We start from the raw sequence: 16,258 nt of genomic DNA, 5'->3' as shown, positions 1-16,258 counted from the left end.
TGCCTGTAGATTAGGAGCGTGGGGCTGAAGTGTAACCAGAGATTGAAGAGCAGGCCCTTCAAGTCACTTAAAAGTGGCTGCGACCTCCGGTGATTGACATTAACACGGAACACAGACACCCCTTGGCCGCAGAAATGGCACGCGAGCTCAGAATCTGTAAACCACCTTAATCTATGGTTGCATGGCACTGCTGTGTGAGTCTCTCTTTATAAATGCTCCAAGCACTTAAATACTGCCCTTTGCATGTGTATTTTAGCAATATCATTCACATATGGGTAATAGTCTTCCTCTATCCTTGTCAGCATACAGGTCTGCATAGATGGCCTTGTCAGGAATCAGGAAAACGCAATCAGTCCCAGACTATTTTTGCTTTCTTTTATACCAAAGGAATTTAATAGCAAACATAAACACACTCCTACTGCCATTGTCCTTTAATCAAATTGCAATCATGTTGTTGAACAACTGCTCAATACCAGGCATTTTAAAAAATGAATACACTATCATTGTGACATTCACAGCTTGTTAACAGTACATGCATTTTTTTATAATGCAGTTAGCTGCAAGATGTAACAACAAAATCCTCTTCAATTTTTTTTGAGTATATTCACTGGCAAGGTCAGCATTTGTTACGCATTTCCACTTGCCCTCGAGAAGGTGGTGGTGAACCTTTTGATAGCTCGTTCCAACACCCGCTGGTCCTCACATCAAGGTTTAATGTGAACAGTGCTCCCCTTCCTATCAGGGTTTATTACCACATGTGCCTCTACGGTCACCTCTTTTCAAGATTAGGAAGCCCTAATACCTCCAGTTTCGCCTTGTGCCCAAGTAAACATGGACAGTTAATCTGCTCCTCTTCTTCCGAGCTGCAAGGACCCCATCGCCTCCTCCAACAGTTTGAGTGAAGGACAAATCGTGGTTCTGAATTAACGAAATAAAATGTCCATTTCCCAAAAACAAGCTGGCGTCAGCAGCACTTCTCATTCCCGATCTCCCAAAGTTAATTGATCATTTTAATCAATTTCTAAGCCAAATGCAACAGACCCGCCAACTGAACCATTGGATTCTATTTGTTGAAGTCTTCAATGGATAAATTAAGTCTTTAGGGTGCGCCAAGAGTGGAGTGCCAACAGGTTATTTGACTCCCATCCTCACCCAACACACGCAGCCTTTCCAACAAGGGTCGCTACACAACAAGTAAAGCAAGATTCTAAAGAAGAATAATAGAATCCCTATAGTGGAGAAGTAGGCCATTTGGCCCATCGAGCCTGCATGAATATCAATCCCACCCAGGCCCTATACCCGCATATTTACCCTGCTAATCCCACTGACTCTAAGAGGCAATTTAGCATGGCCAATCAACCTAACCTGCACATCTTTGGACTGTGGGAGGAAACCAGAGCACCCGGAGGAAACCCAGGCAGACACGGGGAGGACGTGCAAACTCCGCACAGTCACCCAAGGCCGGAATTGAACCCGGGTCCCTGGAGCTGTGAGGCAGCAGTGCTAACCACTGTGCCAACGTGCCGCCCAATCATATGGATTTGAAATGTTACTTTTGTTTCTCTCTCCACAGCTGCTGCCAGATCGGTGGAGATTTTCCAGCGCTTTCTTTTTATTTCAGATTTCCAGCATCCGCAGTATTTTGTGTCTGTTAAAGCAAGATTTAGCTTGGGACTGTTCTCACAAAAGGTCCCGGAATTATTTGACATCAGGGAGGACAGAACCCCAAAGTCACCAACTACTGCTGGAAAGGGACGTGGGCCCACAGAATCGGGTTCAACTGGAGGCTAGACTCCCCTCACAAACTAAACTGAGGCATCGCTGGCAAATAGACTTCCAGAGGACCAACATCTGGCCGGAATTTATAGGTTGCAGCTCAATATCATCAACTGCTTTTAAGCCAACAACAAAGCCACAAGTACTGGCAATGGAGGGGCAATGTGGAATGTTGTGGAAGAGAAGCAACCAAGGCAAGCGAAAGAGACATGTTCCCCTCATGCCCAGAATGAATCCCTCAACATCATTTTCCTTTTCCCTATTACTGTCACAAGTAGGCTTATATTAACACTGCAATGAAGTTACTGTGAAAATCCTCTAGTCGCCACACTCCGGCGCCTGTTTGGGTACACTGAGGGAGAATTTAGCAAGGCCAATGCACCTAACCAGCACGTCTTTCAGACTGTGGGAGGAAACCGGAGCACCCGGAGGAAACCCACACAGACACGGGGAGAACGTGTAGACTCCGCACAGACAGTGACCCGAGGCCGGAATTGAACCCGGATCCCTGGCGCAGAGAGGCAGCAGTGCTAACCACTGTGCAGCTCGCTAAAAGGAGAGATGGATGAGTGAAGGCAAAAAAATATGGGCCATTTGAAATTTGCTGTAAAACTGATAGTTGGCCTGTTAAGATAAATATTTAGAAAAGGGTGTTTGAATTTTCATTTGTTCCATTCATCTTATCTGTAGACAGAAACAGGGGCAGTTACAAGTCTCAAAAGCAGAGTCAAACCTATCAAGTCAAGCACCTGTACAAATACTCTAATTAGTTTTGAAATGAACCAGCATACACTGTCAGGCGTGTGATATGTACCATGTAAACAGTTACAACGGGTGACTTATTTACTGAAACACCATGTGCAAAACGGTGCTGTGTTCCCATTGCATTATTTTCAGGAAGGTTTTATTACCCCCCACAAAAAACATTCTTTTAAATTTATAAACCATACTAATCACTAACTCCAATTAGCAGTGGCTGAAGGGGTTTGCGAGTTGTCAAGGGAGATATGGGAAGCACTTCTAAAAACTGCACCATGTTAAGTGAGTGCACCATACAGTGAGTACACCAGACAAGCGATGTTGCAGAGGGATGATGTGTGTTTCCAGGAATGGGACTAGAGGTTAGGCCAGAGGAGTTCTTGTGTGAGCCTTTTGTAGAATCATGCAAAACAGAACAAACCCATTCAGCCCATTGTGTCCATGTCAGCTCTTTTAAAGAGTTAACCAAATTTCCCCCTTCCGCTCTGCTTTCCCCTGCAATTTTTGCCTTAGTGCAAACATGCATCCATTTACATGCGTGTGGTCCACATGTTCACTCGCATGGAGCAAGAGCAATACTTAGGAAGATGATCCTCGGAGTTACAAGGCAGAGCGGGGCGGCACAATGGCACAGTGGTTGGCACTGCTGCCTCACAGTGCCAGGGACCCGTGTTCGATTCCTGCTTGGGTCACTGTCTGTGCAGAGTCTGCACATTCTCCCCATGTCTGAATGGGTTTCCTCCAGGTGTTCCAGTTTCCTCCCACGGTCCAAAAAGACGTTCTGGTTAGCGGCACTGGCCATGCTAAATTTTCCCGCAGTGTACTCAAATAGGTGCCGGAGTGTGGCTACTAGGGGATTTTCACAGTAACTTCATTGCAGTGTTAAAGTAAAGCCTACTTGTGACACTAATAAATAAACTTAAACAAACTCAGATTCTGTGCACTCAGTCCTCAAATCATCATGACACCAAATGTGCCCCTCTTCCCTCCTCTATTACACATCACAACGTCCCCTTCTCCCCAGTGCCCCCCAACAATCTGCTCCTCAGCTTCAGATCAGACTAACACCATAGGCTGCAATACATCCAAGCTCTCCAAGGGAGAGATTATCGAGAGGGGTTGAAGAGAAGGTGAACTCAGGATGGCTAAGATAATACAAAAAAGACGTGTTGGTTAGGTGCATTGGCCATGCTACATTCTCCCTCATTGTACCTGAAATAGGCACCGGAGTGTAGCACCTAGGGGATTTTCACAATAACTTAATTGCAATGTTAATGTAAGCCTACTTGTGACATTAATAAATAAGGCGGAGTTAGTCTGCACAGCAGAGGTAGTTCTCTCCCACATACAGTTTGTGAAGTTAAATCTTCCCACACCATCAATGTTATGGTACACGACAGAACAATTTCTCTAACCAAAGGTCTCAATAGAAGCAGGGAACTCCTCCCAACCACTGCCAGAAAAGCCAATCTCAGAGGCGAGGATCACGCATCCTCTTCTCACAGTCCTGTTTTATGAGCCTCTATTTAATATGTAAATCAAATAATAGAAATCTCCAGACATTAATCACCACACAAAAAAGAGACGCTGTCACTGAAATCTCAAAACACAATTAATCCCTGCCACCCGAGAGCCATTAAAATTAGCTCAAAATTAAATATTTGTTACTTGACTTTAGAAACAGAATCGAGATATCACTCAGTAATCAAAGAGGGAATAAAACAGAGGGATTAATTTACCATTGTGTCCCAATTATTGAGCATATAAATCTTTTGGAATAACATCCCTTCTTTGCAATCAAGTCAACTATGGTTCTGGCCTCCCGAAGATTAATCCAATTCTCCACATTAAAACCGCATATTAAGTAAGCTTGCTTTCTGGGAGTCTCAGTGCCGGCACGGAGCAGACTTCTGCATTAACAGTGGCATCAAGGGCAGGGTGGACTCTCGAATCAGGAGAGGGTGGGTGTGGTGGCTCAACTCACAGAAAAATCAGAGGCAGCATTGACCTTCTGAATCATCAGTTGTTAACTCCCAATCACACATGCTGCTCTGAGAATCTACATTATCAAATTAAACCACTTTTGGTGACTATTAATTTCAGCACTTTTAATCAATCAATCTTGATTAAAATTGTTCCGAAAAAAAAATCACTACTCTCGTTAAACAAACCCCCCCTCTCCCCCCCATACTGGATCCAAATTGAGTGATTTCTGTATTCTGCTAATCTCTCAGAAAGAGGGCAGTGCGATTTACTTTGTGACTGGTTACTGCTGAATGGTCACATCCAAACCAAGTGGTACAAATTTAAACTTCTATTGATATGGTGCCTTTAGTGTGATGAAATATCCCGAGCAGGCATCATTAGCTGGCAAGCTCTCTAGCGACTGTCGCAGATCAGCACGGGATATCTTCACTGTGAGGCAGTTCTGCAGAGTGGCACAGGGGGCCAGTTGACAAAGGTGCAGACAAGCATCATCACCCACATGTGGGACAAAGGAGCAATCCCACTCCTGCCAATTTCAAGCCTCACTGTGGCAGGGGGAGGGGGCGGTGTGGGGCATGTCTAATCCTTCGTTGTCAACTACAGATAAGCTGTTCGAGTGAGGGCAAAGAGCAAAAGTCCTCTTTTTCCAAAACAAATGAAAGATTGAGTGAGAAAAAATACAATACAAAAAATACACTGACTGTGATCTGTTCACAGTTGTATCTGGTTACAGGTCATGCTAACAGCTACAAGTTGTCTTAGTACGGTACTGCTTTGGGGCCTCTGTTTTCCGCACTCAATTGTGAGAAATGACATTTTCCACCCTCAAACCCAAAGTCTCACCTCAAGGGTTTTTTTTTACACATTCAGCTATCTGCAAATATAACAGGGTCATACATTAACTGCACCACAGAATGAAAGCATGGAAAATGCCACAAAAAAAATATGGTGGAGATGTTATTTCTTCTTCGAGATATGCACAGGGTCATTAGTCTTAAGTGCCTTGTCCACATCCTGTACCAACAGCTATTCAGCCTTGGGGGGGGGACACACACTAATCTGTTATCTTTGGAGTACTGGTAACCTGCTCACAAATCTACATCAATAAAGATATCACTGTACACAGCATGTGCATACTGCATACTAAACATTTCTGTGGAGTGGGATCAGGCTAGGGAACCAGGGTTTGGAGAGGCGGCAGTAAGACTCTTAAAGATTTGGTAGTTCGATGTTCCTGACTCAATACCTGTCTAACAGCCTGCCTTTTGGCTAAGATCAAGTATAGTTTTGGCATCCCGCACTTGGTTGAAGTCATGAGGCTTACACTGAGGCTTCATTTGAAGCAATTTTTAAAAACGACATCTAGGCCTTTTGGCTCAGATGCAAATGAGAACAAGCCTTGGAGAAGGCGCAATGCCTGCTCCAATCAGCTTGGATCTTGTAGATCAAGCCCAAGACAGGAAGTGGGAAGCCTGTCTTGTCAGCTTGAATCTGGAATGCCTCACTTGCTGAGACTTTGAATTGGATTGAATTGGATATAAACAAATAAAAAATACCTGTCTAACAGCAAGCTCCAATGTCAACAGCAAAAGTTGAACATGCCAACCAGCCTTGCTGTTCGCTTCACCTACTCTCACTCAAGTAAGCAAGCTGTGGTGCCAACCTGGGCCAAAGGCAAGTTGGCACACTCAAGCAAACCCATCAAGAAAATGTCCATTCAGTTGGACTGCCTCTCATTTCGTCTGTTCCAAAGACACTTTCCCAAGAATTTGATTCATGGGTGCTTAATTTTAAACAAATCCGTCAGTGATAAGTTGACACTTGAACCCCCTCAGTCATTAACCACCCCCAAAGGAAGTAACGACAAAAGTGCACAGACCCAATAGTCTGAATGTTGCCTCAATAATGTCCCTTTCCATTTCAGCAGTGAGTGAAATCCCTTGCCCTCCATCAAGGTTAAAGTAAATTCTACACAGTTGTTGGTCCCATTGCGGTTAGACCATGGGAATATAGCCTGGTGGTGCATCCACACTCAATGCACTTTTAACAACAAGACTTCCCACAGCAAAGAGCCGTCCAACAAGCCCACCCCCCGGCCAGCAAAACCAGCTCCTCCTACCTTTTTAAGTTTGCCGCTCTTAGTCCCCACAAACACCAGGGAATGGTCGTTGTAGACGTATGAAATCACTGAACTCATTCGGTCCCGGTCCTCGGAGAACAGGGGGATGCCTTGCATGAGAGTGGAGCCACCTAGTGGAGCGTTAATGTCCAGCCCGCAGAAACTGTCATCAATTGGAACAGGCTGCAAGGGAGATGGAGAGAGGCAATGGTTAACTCAGCAGCAATCACCGGCATCCATGGGCATTTAGCGCTAGCCGCGAAAAAGGGACTGGGTGGTGATTTGACCCCGTCTCATGCAGACCAGTGCCCCGAGTAAACTCAGCTTCCAACCAGACAGGATTCAACCAAAAAATAATTAATTATAGCTGAAGCATGATTTTTGTTTTTTGTCCCGTTGGGTAATGAACATTCAGGGTGGGATTCTATCCCTTGAGTCTATCTATTACCATTTGATATGGAGAAGGTAGAATGGTTTTTGGCTGCACCAAAACAGAATTAGGGCAGCATGGTGGCACAGTGGTTAGCACTGCTGCCCCACAGCGCCAGGGACCCAGGTTCGATTCCCAGCGCGGGTCGCTGCCTGTGCCGAGTCTGCATGTTCTTCCCGTGTCTGCATGGGTTTCCTCCGGGTGCTCCGGTTTCCTCCCACAGTCTGAAAGGTGTGCCGGTCAGGTGCATTGGCCATGCTAAATTCTCCCTCAGTGTACCCGAATAGGTGCCGGAGTGTGGCGACTAGGGGATTTTTCACAGTAACTTCATTGCAGTGTTAATGTAAGCCTACGTGTGACAATAATAAATAAAAGTTAAAAACTTAAATTAAGACTTGGACATTTTCCCCCAAACATGCTTAAACACCTGCCCCGCCCTCTGAAAATTCAGATTTAATGCACTCCATGGTGTAGCATCTAGAGCCTAAACCTGTTTCACGTCACAGCTCGATCAGAACGTCTGTTGCAATTACTCTAGATTTTTATTTTAAAATGTAATTCTTGATAGGTACAGGAAAAACTCCCCTGATCTTCTCCAGCTTAGTGCCATGGGGTCAACAGGTTCACTATGGGGGCTCATAGAATCATAGAAGAATTATAGAATTCCTACAGTACAGAAGGAGACCATCGGTCCATTGAGTCTGTACTGACAGTAATCCCACCCAGGCACTATCCCCGTAACCCCATGCATTTACCCTGCTAATCCCCCTGAAACAAAGGGACAATTTAGCATGGCCAATCAACCTATTCCGCACACCTTTGGAATGTGAAAAGAAACCGGAGCACCCGGAGGAAACCCACGCAGATACGGGGAGAACGTGCAAACTCCACACAATCATCCAAGGCTGGAATTGAAGCTGGGTCCCTGGCGCTGTGAGGCAGCAGTGCTAACCACCGTGCTGTCCATAAATCCATCACCTTGGATTTTTATTATAGGTATAGGGCAGTACATCAGGAAGAACTCCCCTGGTCTTCTCCAGCATAGTGTAATGGGATCAGTAGCTTTACCAGAATGCATATGGGGGCTCAATTTAATGTTTTATCTGAAAGACAGCACCTCTGACAGTGCAGCACTCCCCCAGTACCATACTGGGTGTCAACTTTCCAAACATACTTTTCAAAGAGCGGCTAAATTGTATTGGTTCCAAAGCTAAAGCACTGAAGGTTATAAATAGACTTATTGGCTCATACTGCTATTTGAAGCTGTGTGTGTTTGGGAGAAGGGCCTTCCATTTCAGCTTACAATACTAATCAATAATTCTAAATAGTCTTATTGGTTTCAGTGAGCTCGAGGTGTGACATCGCCAACATGGAACAAGAGGATCTCTCAAAAAATGTATCCATTTCAAGTGTTGGATAACTAGAGTGGGGGGAGAAAGGAATACTTGGCATCATTTTAGAGATTAACCCTCCACTAGCAGTGATTCAGTGGTGGAATCAAGTTGCACTCCAGGGATAGAAGCACAAAAGAAACCTCAGTCCAACAGACTGGCACAGTGAGGGTGGAATACTATCGGAGGTACTGTTTACCTGATGCCTATTTGCGCAAACCCGCCCACCCGCCGTCCCCCTCACATGAGCCTAAATTGTCATGAAGAAGAGCAGGCAAGTTCTAGCCAATATTTTTTATCCCTCAACCAACATCAAAAAAATAATGGGGCGAATTTTCCTGTTCCGACCGCCACGGGAATCACAATGGGTGGGAGGCGGACCATGGAAAGGTCCATTTTCCGGTTTCAGGGCGAGCGTGGCTGGAAAGTCCTGCCCAGTTTGTTCATTATCACAATGCTTTGTGTGGAATCTTGCTATTGGAAAATTGGCTGCCACCATTCCTTCAATGCAACAGAAAGCACATTTGAAAAGTACTGCAGAGGCTGGAAATCTGAAATAAAGACAGAAAATGCTGGACAGGCCCATCAAGTCTGCCAGCATCAGTTGAGAGAGGAACAAAGTTTAAGTTTATTTATTAATGTCACAAGTAGGCTTACATTAATATTGCAATGAAGTTACTGTGAAAATCCCCTGGTCGCCACACTCCGGCGCCTGCTCAGATACACTGAGGGAGAATTTAACATGGCCAATGCACCTAACCAGCACGTCTTTCGGACTGTGGGAGGGAACCGGAGCACCTGGAGGAAACCCATGCAGACACGGGGAGAATGTGCAAACTCCCCATAGACAGTGACCCGAAGCCGGGAATCGAACCTGGGTCCCTGGCACTGTGAGACAACAGCGCTGACCACTGTGCTGATGTTTCATATTGACATCCAATATATAGAAAGGTCAGAGGGATTCAAAGCATTAACTGCATTTCTCTCTCCACAGAAGCTGCCAGACCTGCTGTGTTTGTCCAGCGTGTTTTGTTTTTATTTCAAGGGTACCTTCTTCTATTCGTTCATGGGATGTGGGCATTGCTGGCTCGGCCAGACTTTATTGCTCATCCCTAACTGCCCTTGAAGGTGCTGGTAAGAGTCAACCACATTGCTGTGGCTCTGGAGTCACATATAGGCCAGACCCTGGTAAGGACGGCAGATTTCCTTCCCTAAAGGACAATAATGAACCAGATGGGTTTTTACGACCATTGTCAATTGTCATCATTATACTTATAAATCCAGATTTTTTAAAAATTGAATTCAAATTCCACCTTGTGTGGGATTTGAACTTGGGTCCCCAGAGGATTACCCTGAGTCTCTGGATTACTAGTCCGGCGACAATACCACTACATCACCACCTCCCCTATCATTGACTCAAAAAGTGCTTTGCAATATCTGGTGGTGAAAAATGCAAGTTTTTCTTTGTAAAATGGATGCCAACACTGAACTGACTGGCTTCTCCTAGACAGCTCAATGAAAGAAAGAAAACTGGGTCTTTGGCCGTTCCATTGCCATGGTCATTGTTATCTGTTCTGGGCGAGGAATGGTCGAGTTTCCCTTCCGAGATGCAGCCCTTGGCAGCTACAAAATGTGGAGCAGCTCAACCGAAGAGCACCATGATGCCACAGGAATGAAACCGGGATTGTTCTCACAGCATGGGAAGAATTATTTCAATCCCAAAGTGTTAAGAGGCACGCGGCATGATTCTAAATCTTAATCGAACTATGTGCTGTTCATCGGCCAATTGAAAGGCACTGCCCAACACCTGCTGCCTACAGTGATTGATTTTTCACTTCCATTTATGTCTGTGCTGCCTTTATTTAGACTGCAATGAATGCACACAGAGCCGGTGCTAATACCAGTGAAGGGCACAACAAGGTTAGCAACTATTGTTCTCCCTCACACATTGCGTAAACAGAACAACCTCGCATTTACAGAACATCTTAAAATGTCCAAAATATCCTGGGAAAGGGAGAAGACAAAATAGATTAGAAAAAAGGAAAATCAAATGATAGTTGCCAAAGTTTTCTTTTCCCTTCAAGGTCAGAATGCCGAGTGCGAACAGACAAACTCGGCTTTTCAGGATTCGCACTAAGGAAAGTGACGGATCTCACTGACAATAGGACTGGCTGGCACAGCATGTTAACACGCCCATCAGCTCAGATAACCAAAGCTTAAACCCAGCTGGGATGAAATGTTGTCCAAGTTGACATGGGCAAGCTTACCCTCTGCCTCAGCTGTCCAATGGGTTTGTGTGCACATGGCAATCAGATGGGGGCACCATGGTGGCACAGTGGTTAGCACTGCTGCCTCAGGGACCCGGGTTCGATTCCCGGCCTCGGGTCACTGCCTGTGTGGAGTTTGCACGTTCTCCCCGTGTCTTTGTGGGTCTCCTTCGGGTGCTCCGGTTTCCTAACACAATCCAGAGATGTGCGGGTTAGGTGGATTGGCCATGCTAAATTGACCCTTAGTGTCAGGGGGACTAGCTAGGGTAAATACATGGGGATAGGGCTTGGGTGGGATTGTGGTTGGTACAGGCTCAATGGGCCGAATGGCCTCCTTCTGCACTGTAGGATTCTATGATTCTAAGGTCAATGTGAGAAATAGAAACATGTATGTTCTCTCTTACAGGATTGATGTGCTGGCAGAGTGGAAGCTTAATCTGCATCTCTGACCAATGCTATTTCTGAAATAAGGAAGTTTCACCCTGATGTTATTAGTTTTAGCTGAGGTTTTCTTGTGCACTGTGCAATTTTACTTCTGCGCAGAACAATTTTCTACCCCTTTGTTCCTCAGGTTCATCGGAGGTTGTGGTGTCATGGAAGATTCAACACACGCACATGCATGCACGCACAACACACAGAGACAGACACACACACACAAACACACACACAGAGACACACACACACAGAGACACACACACACACAGAGACACACACACACACAGAGACACACACACACACAGAGACACACACACACACAGACACACACACACACAGGCACACACACACACAGGCACACACACACACAGGCACACACACACACAGGCACACACACACAGGCACACACACCAGTGTTGGTTCATGACCAACTGCCAGACACCTTACCCCCGGATACTGAAGCTAATTCAAATAAAAGAAAGTCTGAGTACTTTACAGGGGAAATAGATCTGCAGTTGAGCAGGAAAAGTGGTAGCAAAGGCATAAAGAAAGATTTTTACGACAGGAATACCCCTGTGAAATACAACAACAAGCAATTACCCAAATAGAGTTATGTGAGATGGTGCAGGACTTGAAAATCTGGACGTGGGCTTCGACTGAAGTGAAGAGTACTGTCAGGAATATTAGGTGTGGGGTGCAGTCAGGCTGCAAAGGCATGAGTTCAGTAAGGTTCGTGAAAGGTGGAGATAGAAGGCTTCACAAGGAGGTTGGATGCTTCCAAGTGGATAGCCTGGATTTTGAAAATAAAATGTCCTTGTATGTAATATCACAAATTAAAATGTGGAGTGAAAGGATGTCAAAGTTTGTGACTGTCCCTGTCCTTCAGTTGACCCAGGTGTTACCATAGAAATACAAGATGGATCCCGGGTTATAGTCCACCTACACACTACATAAAGGTCCAGTATCTGGATTAGCACAACGATGGCTCTGGTGAGGCAATGGTGTCGAATCACCATTCAAGATAAGGCAGAGAGAATGAAAAATGTTCGGATGGCAAATTGGGTGAGCTGAATTTGTGCCAGGAAAGGAACACAGAGTTAATAACATTGTCCGCAGTGAACATGACAGATAGCAGACAGAGTGGTACAAAGGAGGGGGTGGTCTTTACGTTTAACACTAAAGGTGATGGCAGGACAGATCTCAATTGGTGGAGTAATGCCACGCGACATGGAATATTAGCAAAGATGTGGCACTGTCGGAGTGAGGGGGTGGGTGCAGGTAAGCCAAACGAGACTGAGACAACAAGAAAAGCACAGGTGCACTGTGCAAACCAAGACACAGTTTTGCAAAGACAATGAAATACAAGAGTTATAGCATTAAATAACCAAACTGGAGTGGAATTAATCAGAAGGGCAGAACGGTGGCACAGCGATTAGCACTGCTGCCTCACAGCACCAGGGACCCGGGTTCGATTCCTGGCTTGAGTCACTGTCTGTGTGGAGTTTGCATGTTCTCCCCGTGTCTGCGTGGGTTTCCTTCGGGTGCTCCGGTTTCCACCCACAGTCTAAAGCTGTGCGGGTTAGATGGATTAGCCATGCTAAATTCTCCCTTAGTATCAGGGGGAACTAGCTAGGGTAAATGCATGTGGGGATAGGGTGGGATTGTGGTCGGTGCAGACTCGATGGGCCGAATGGCCTTCTTCTGCACTGTGGGGATTCCAAGTAATCAAATAAAACTGGGCGGGTGTGTTAACTTGGCTCAAGAGATGAGAACTGCAGTCATTCTCTTCCTGAGCCATTGAATTAACTTGACACCACTAGGTTCGTTTACCACCACCACCCTCTCAGGGCACTCAGCATCCCATTTTAATTCCCATGTCTGACACCAAGAGTGTAATTCAAAAACCCTAAAGTTACAAATGAGTCATCACCAGCCTCACAAGTAGCGATTTTAAAAAGAACACACAATTCGCAAGCTCCCTATTTATCCCACTCAAGTTTCAAATTTGATAAAATTAATAAGGTTTCTGATTTCCTGACTGGAACGAGAAAAATGAATCAGTAAATGCCAAGTGGCTATTAAAAGATAGCCGTACTGTTCTGTCACTGCACAAATTAGGTCACATATCAATGCAAATGAGCACTTGGCCATCAAATGAAGAATTCACTGTACACACTTCACAGTCAGCTGGCTACAGAATCAGAAGGTTGTGGGTTCAAGCCTCAACTGGAGAGTATAACTTTGATCAAACACATTTGTGAAGGTCTAATTCACTGCTCCCCAATGATGTATTCAAGGAGAAACTCAATAAGTACATACGGAAAAAAAAAATAATAGAAGGATAATTTGCTAGGGTGAAAGGAAGTAGAGTTGTAAGCTGCTCATGGAGCACAAACATTGGAATAGACCAAATTGGGTCAAAAGCCCTGCCATAAATGATTTGTAATTCTTTGCAAAAGTACTGGAGAGGCCACCCTTTGAATGAAGAGTTAAATTATTGCCCCATCTACCGACCGAAAAGGACTAACAAGCAGTGAGTCTTTTTTTTTATTCATGGGATGTGGGTGTCGCTGGCTGGGAGGGCATTTAACCGTCAACCACATTGCTGTGGATCTGGAGTCACATGTAGGCCAGGGAAGGACATTAGAACCATAGAACATTACGACCCTTCTTGGCTGTGCCGAACCATTTTTCTGCCTAGTCCCACTGACCTGCACCTGGACCATATCCCTCCACACCCCTCTCATCCATGTACTTGCCCAAGTTTTTCTTAAATGTTAAAAGTGAGCCCGCATTCACCACTTCATCTGGCAGCTCATTCCACACTCCCACCACTCTCTGTGTGAAGAAGCTCCCCCTAATATTCCCTTTAAACTTTTCCCCCTTCACCCTTAACCCATGTCCTCTAGTTTAGTGAACCAGATGGGTTTTTACAACAAGCGACAGTGGCTTCATGGTCATCACTAGGCTTTTAATTCCAGATTTTTATTGAATTCGGATTTCATCATCTGCCGTGGTGGGATTCAAACCCAGGTCCCCAGAGCATTACTCTGGGTTTCTAGATTACTAGTCCAATGACAGTATCAAAAAAGGTAATTCTCTGTACAAGAATGTCCTGAGTAATTATGCTAATTAGCTGAATATTCTGCTTGGGAAGGACTCACATTTTTGTTTTAAGAGCCTTCAATTTCTCTCCAAGGATTGAAGGTGAGGGTTCCAATGATCCAATGCCGTATCCAAGTGACTGTCCTTCAATTACATTCACAGAAAGCCAATGTTGGCAGATTCTGTAATCACCTGAGTCTGTCCTCAGTCTCATTAAGATTTTCATTACAGGAGAGGGAGGTCTAGCAGGAAATATTCAAATAGCCAGACCTCAAACAAGGGAGGGGCCAACTCAGTCCCATATACTGAGTGCCAGAGTACCACCCCAGAGGTGCCTGGTTGGGGAACGTGGTGGACAGGAGTGAGACTGAAAAATTACCTCTTAGTCTTTATATTTCACTCTCTTCCCACAGCACCTTTGGACTTTAATGATTTCAGCACCTGCACATAGTGACAGCACATTTCCACATCTGTACACACACCCTCCACACTGAATATCCACATCTGTACACACCCCCATATTGAATATCCACATCTGTACCCACACACAGCCATACTGAATATCCATATCTGTACACCCCCCATACTGAATATCCACATCTGTACATACACCCCCATATTGAATATCCACATCTGCACACATCCCCCATACTGAATATACACATCTGTACATACACCCCCATATTGAATATCCACATCTGTACACATACACCCCCATACTGAATATCCACATCTGCACACACCCTCATATTGAATATCCACATCTGCACACACCCCTCCCATACTGAATATCCACATCTGCACACACCCCCATACTGAATATCCACATCTGCACACACACCCTCATATTGAATATCCACATCTGCACACACCCCTCCCATACTGAATATCCACATCTGCACACACACAACCCCCAAACAGAATATCCACATCTGTACACATAGCCCCCCATACTGAATATCCACATCTGTACACATAGCCCCCTATACTGAATATCCACATCTGCACACAACCCCCATACTGAATATCCACATCTGCACACAACCCCCATACTGAATATCCACATCTGCACACACACCCCCATACTGAATATCCACACCTGCACACACACCCCCCATACTGAATATCCACATCTGTACACAGACACCCCCCATACTGAATATCCCCATCTGCACACACACCCCGATACTGAATATCCACATCTGCACACACACCCCGATACTGAATATCCACATCTGTACACAGACACCCCCCATACTGAATATCCCCATCTGCACACACACCCCGATACTGAATATCCACATCTGCACACACACCCCGATACTGAATATCCACATCTGTACACAGACACCCCCCATACTGAATATCCCCATCTGCACACACACCCCCATAGTGAATATCTAAATATGTTTAACGTGCTGTGTGTGGATGCAGTGACATTTCCCTGCCTGGAATAGATCACGTTTTAAAGTCTATTTATTAGTCATAAGTAAGCTTACATTAACACTGCAATGAAGTTACTGTGAAAATCCACCAGTCACCACACAACAGCACCTGTTCGGGGAATGGTGCCATGGCACTATGTTGGAGAAGATCAGGGGAGTTCTTCCTGTACCTGTCCTTCAAGCATTACTTTTTAAAATAAAAATCCAGGATAATTGCAACAGGAGTTCTGATCGAGCTGTGATGGGAAGCAGGTTTGGGCTCCAGTTGCTACATGGAGGTGCATTGAATCTGAATTTTCAGAGGGGGGGGGGGCAGCAGCTGTTTAAGTGTGTTTGAGGGGGAAAATGTCCAAGTCTTAAGTTAAGTTTTTAACTTTTATTTATTCGTGTCACAAGTCGGCTTACATTAACAATGCAATGAAGTTACTGTGAAAATCCTCTAGTCGCCACGCTCCAGCGCCTGTTCGGGTACAAGGAGGGAGAATTTAGCATGGCCAGTGCACCTAACCAGCACGTCTTTCAGACTGTGGGAGGAAACTGGAGCA

At 45.2% G+C, this 16,258-nt stretch overlaps 1 protein-coding gene across 2 annotated transcripts in view; it reads right to left on the bottom strand.

The window, feature by feature from the left end:
- plxna4 (plexin A4) overlaps positions 1-16,258 on the bottom strand; it is a 689,385-nt gene that overhangs the window by 658,512 nt on the left and 14,615 nt on the right. For both annotated transcript variants that reach the window (XM_078235826.1, XM_078235827.1), the window contains exon 3: positions 6,641-6,823. In XM_078235826.1, the coding sequence (XP_078091952.1) occupies positions 6,641-6,823 (183 nt within the window). The remainder of the gene's footprint in view (positions 1-6,640; positions 6,824-16,258) is intronic.

This window comes from Mustelus asterias, chromosome 19 (assembly GCF_964213995.1).
Source record: "Mustelus asterias chromosome 19, sMusAst1.hap1.1, whole genome shotgun sequence".
In the NCBI taxonomy this organism is placed as follows: Eukaryota; Metazoa; Chordata; class Chondrichthyes; order Carcharhiniformes; family Triakidae; genus Mustelus; species Mustelus asterias.
Note: the sequence above shows the minus strand (reverse complement) of the source record. Positions and strands in the feature narration are given on the sequence as shown.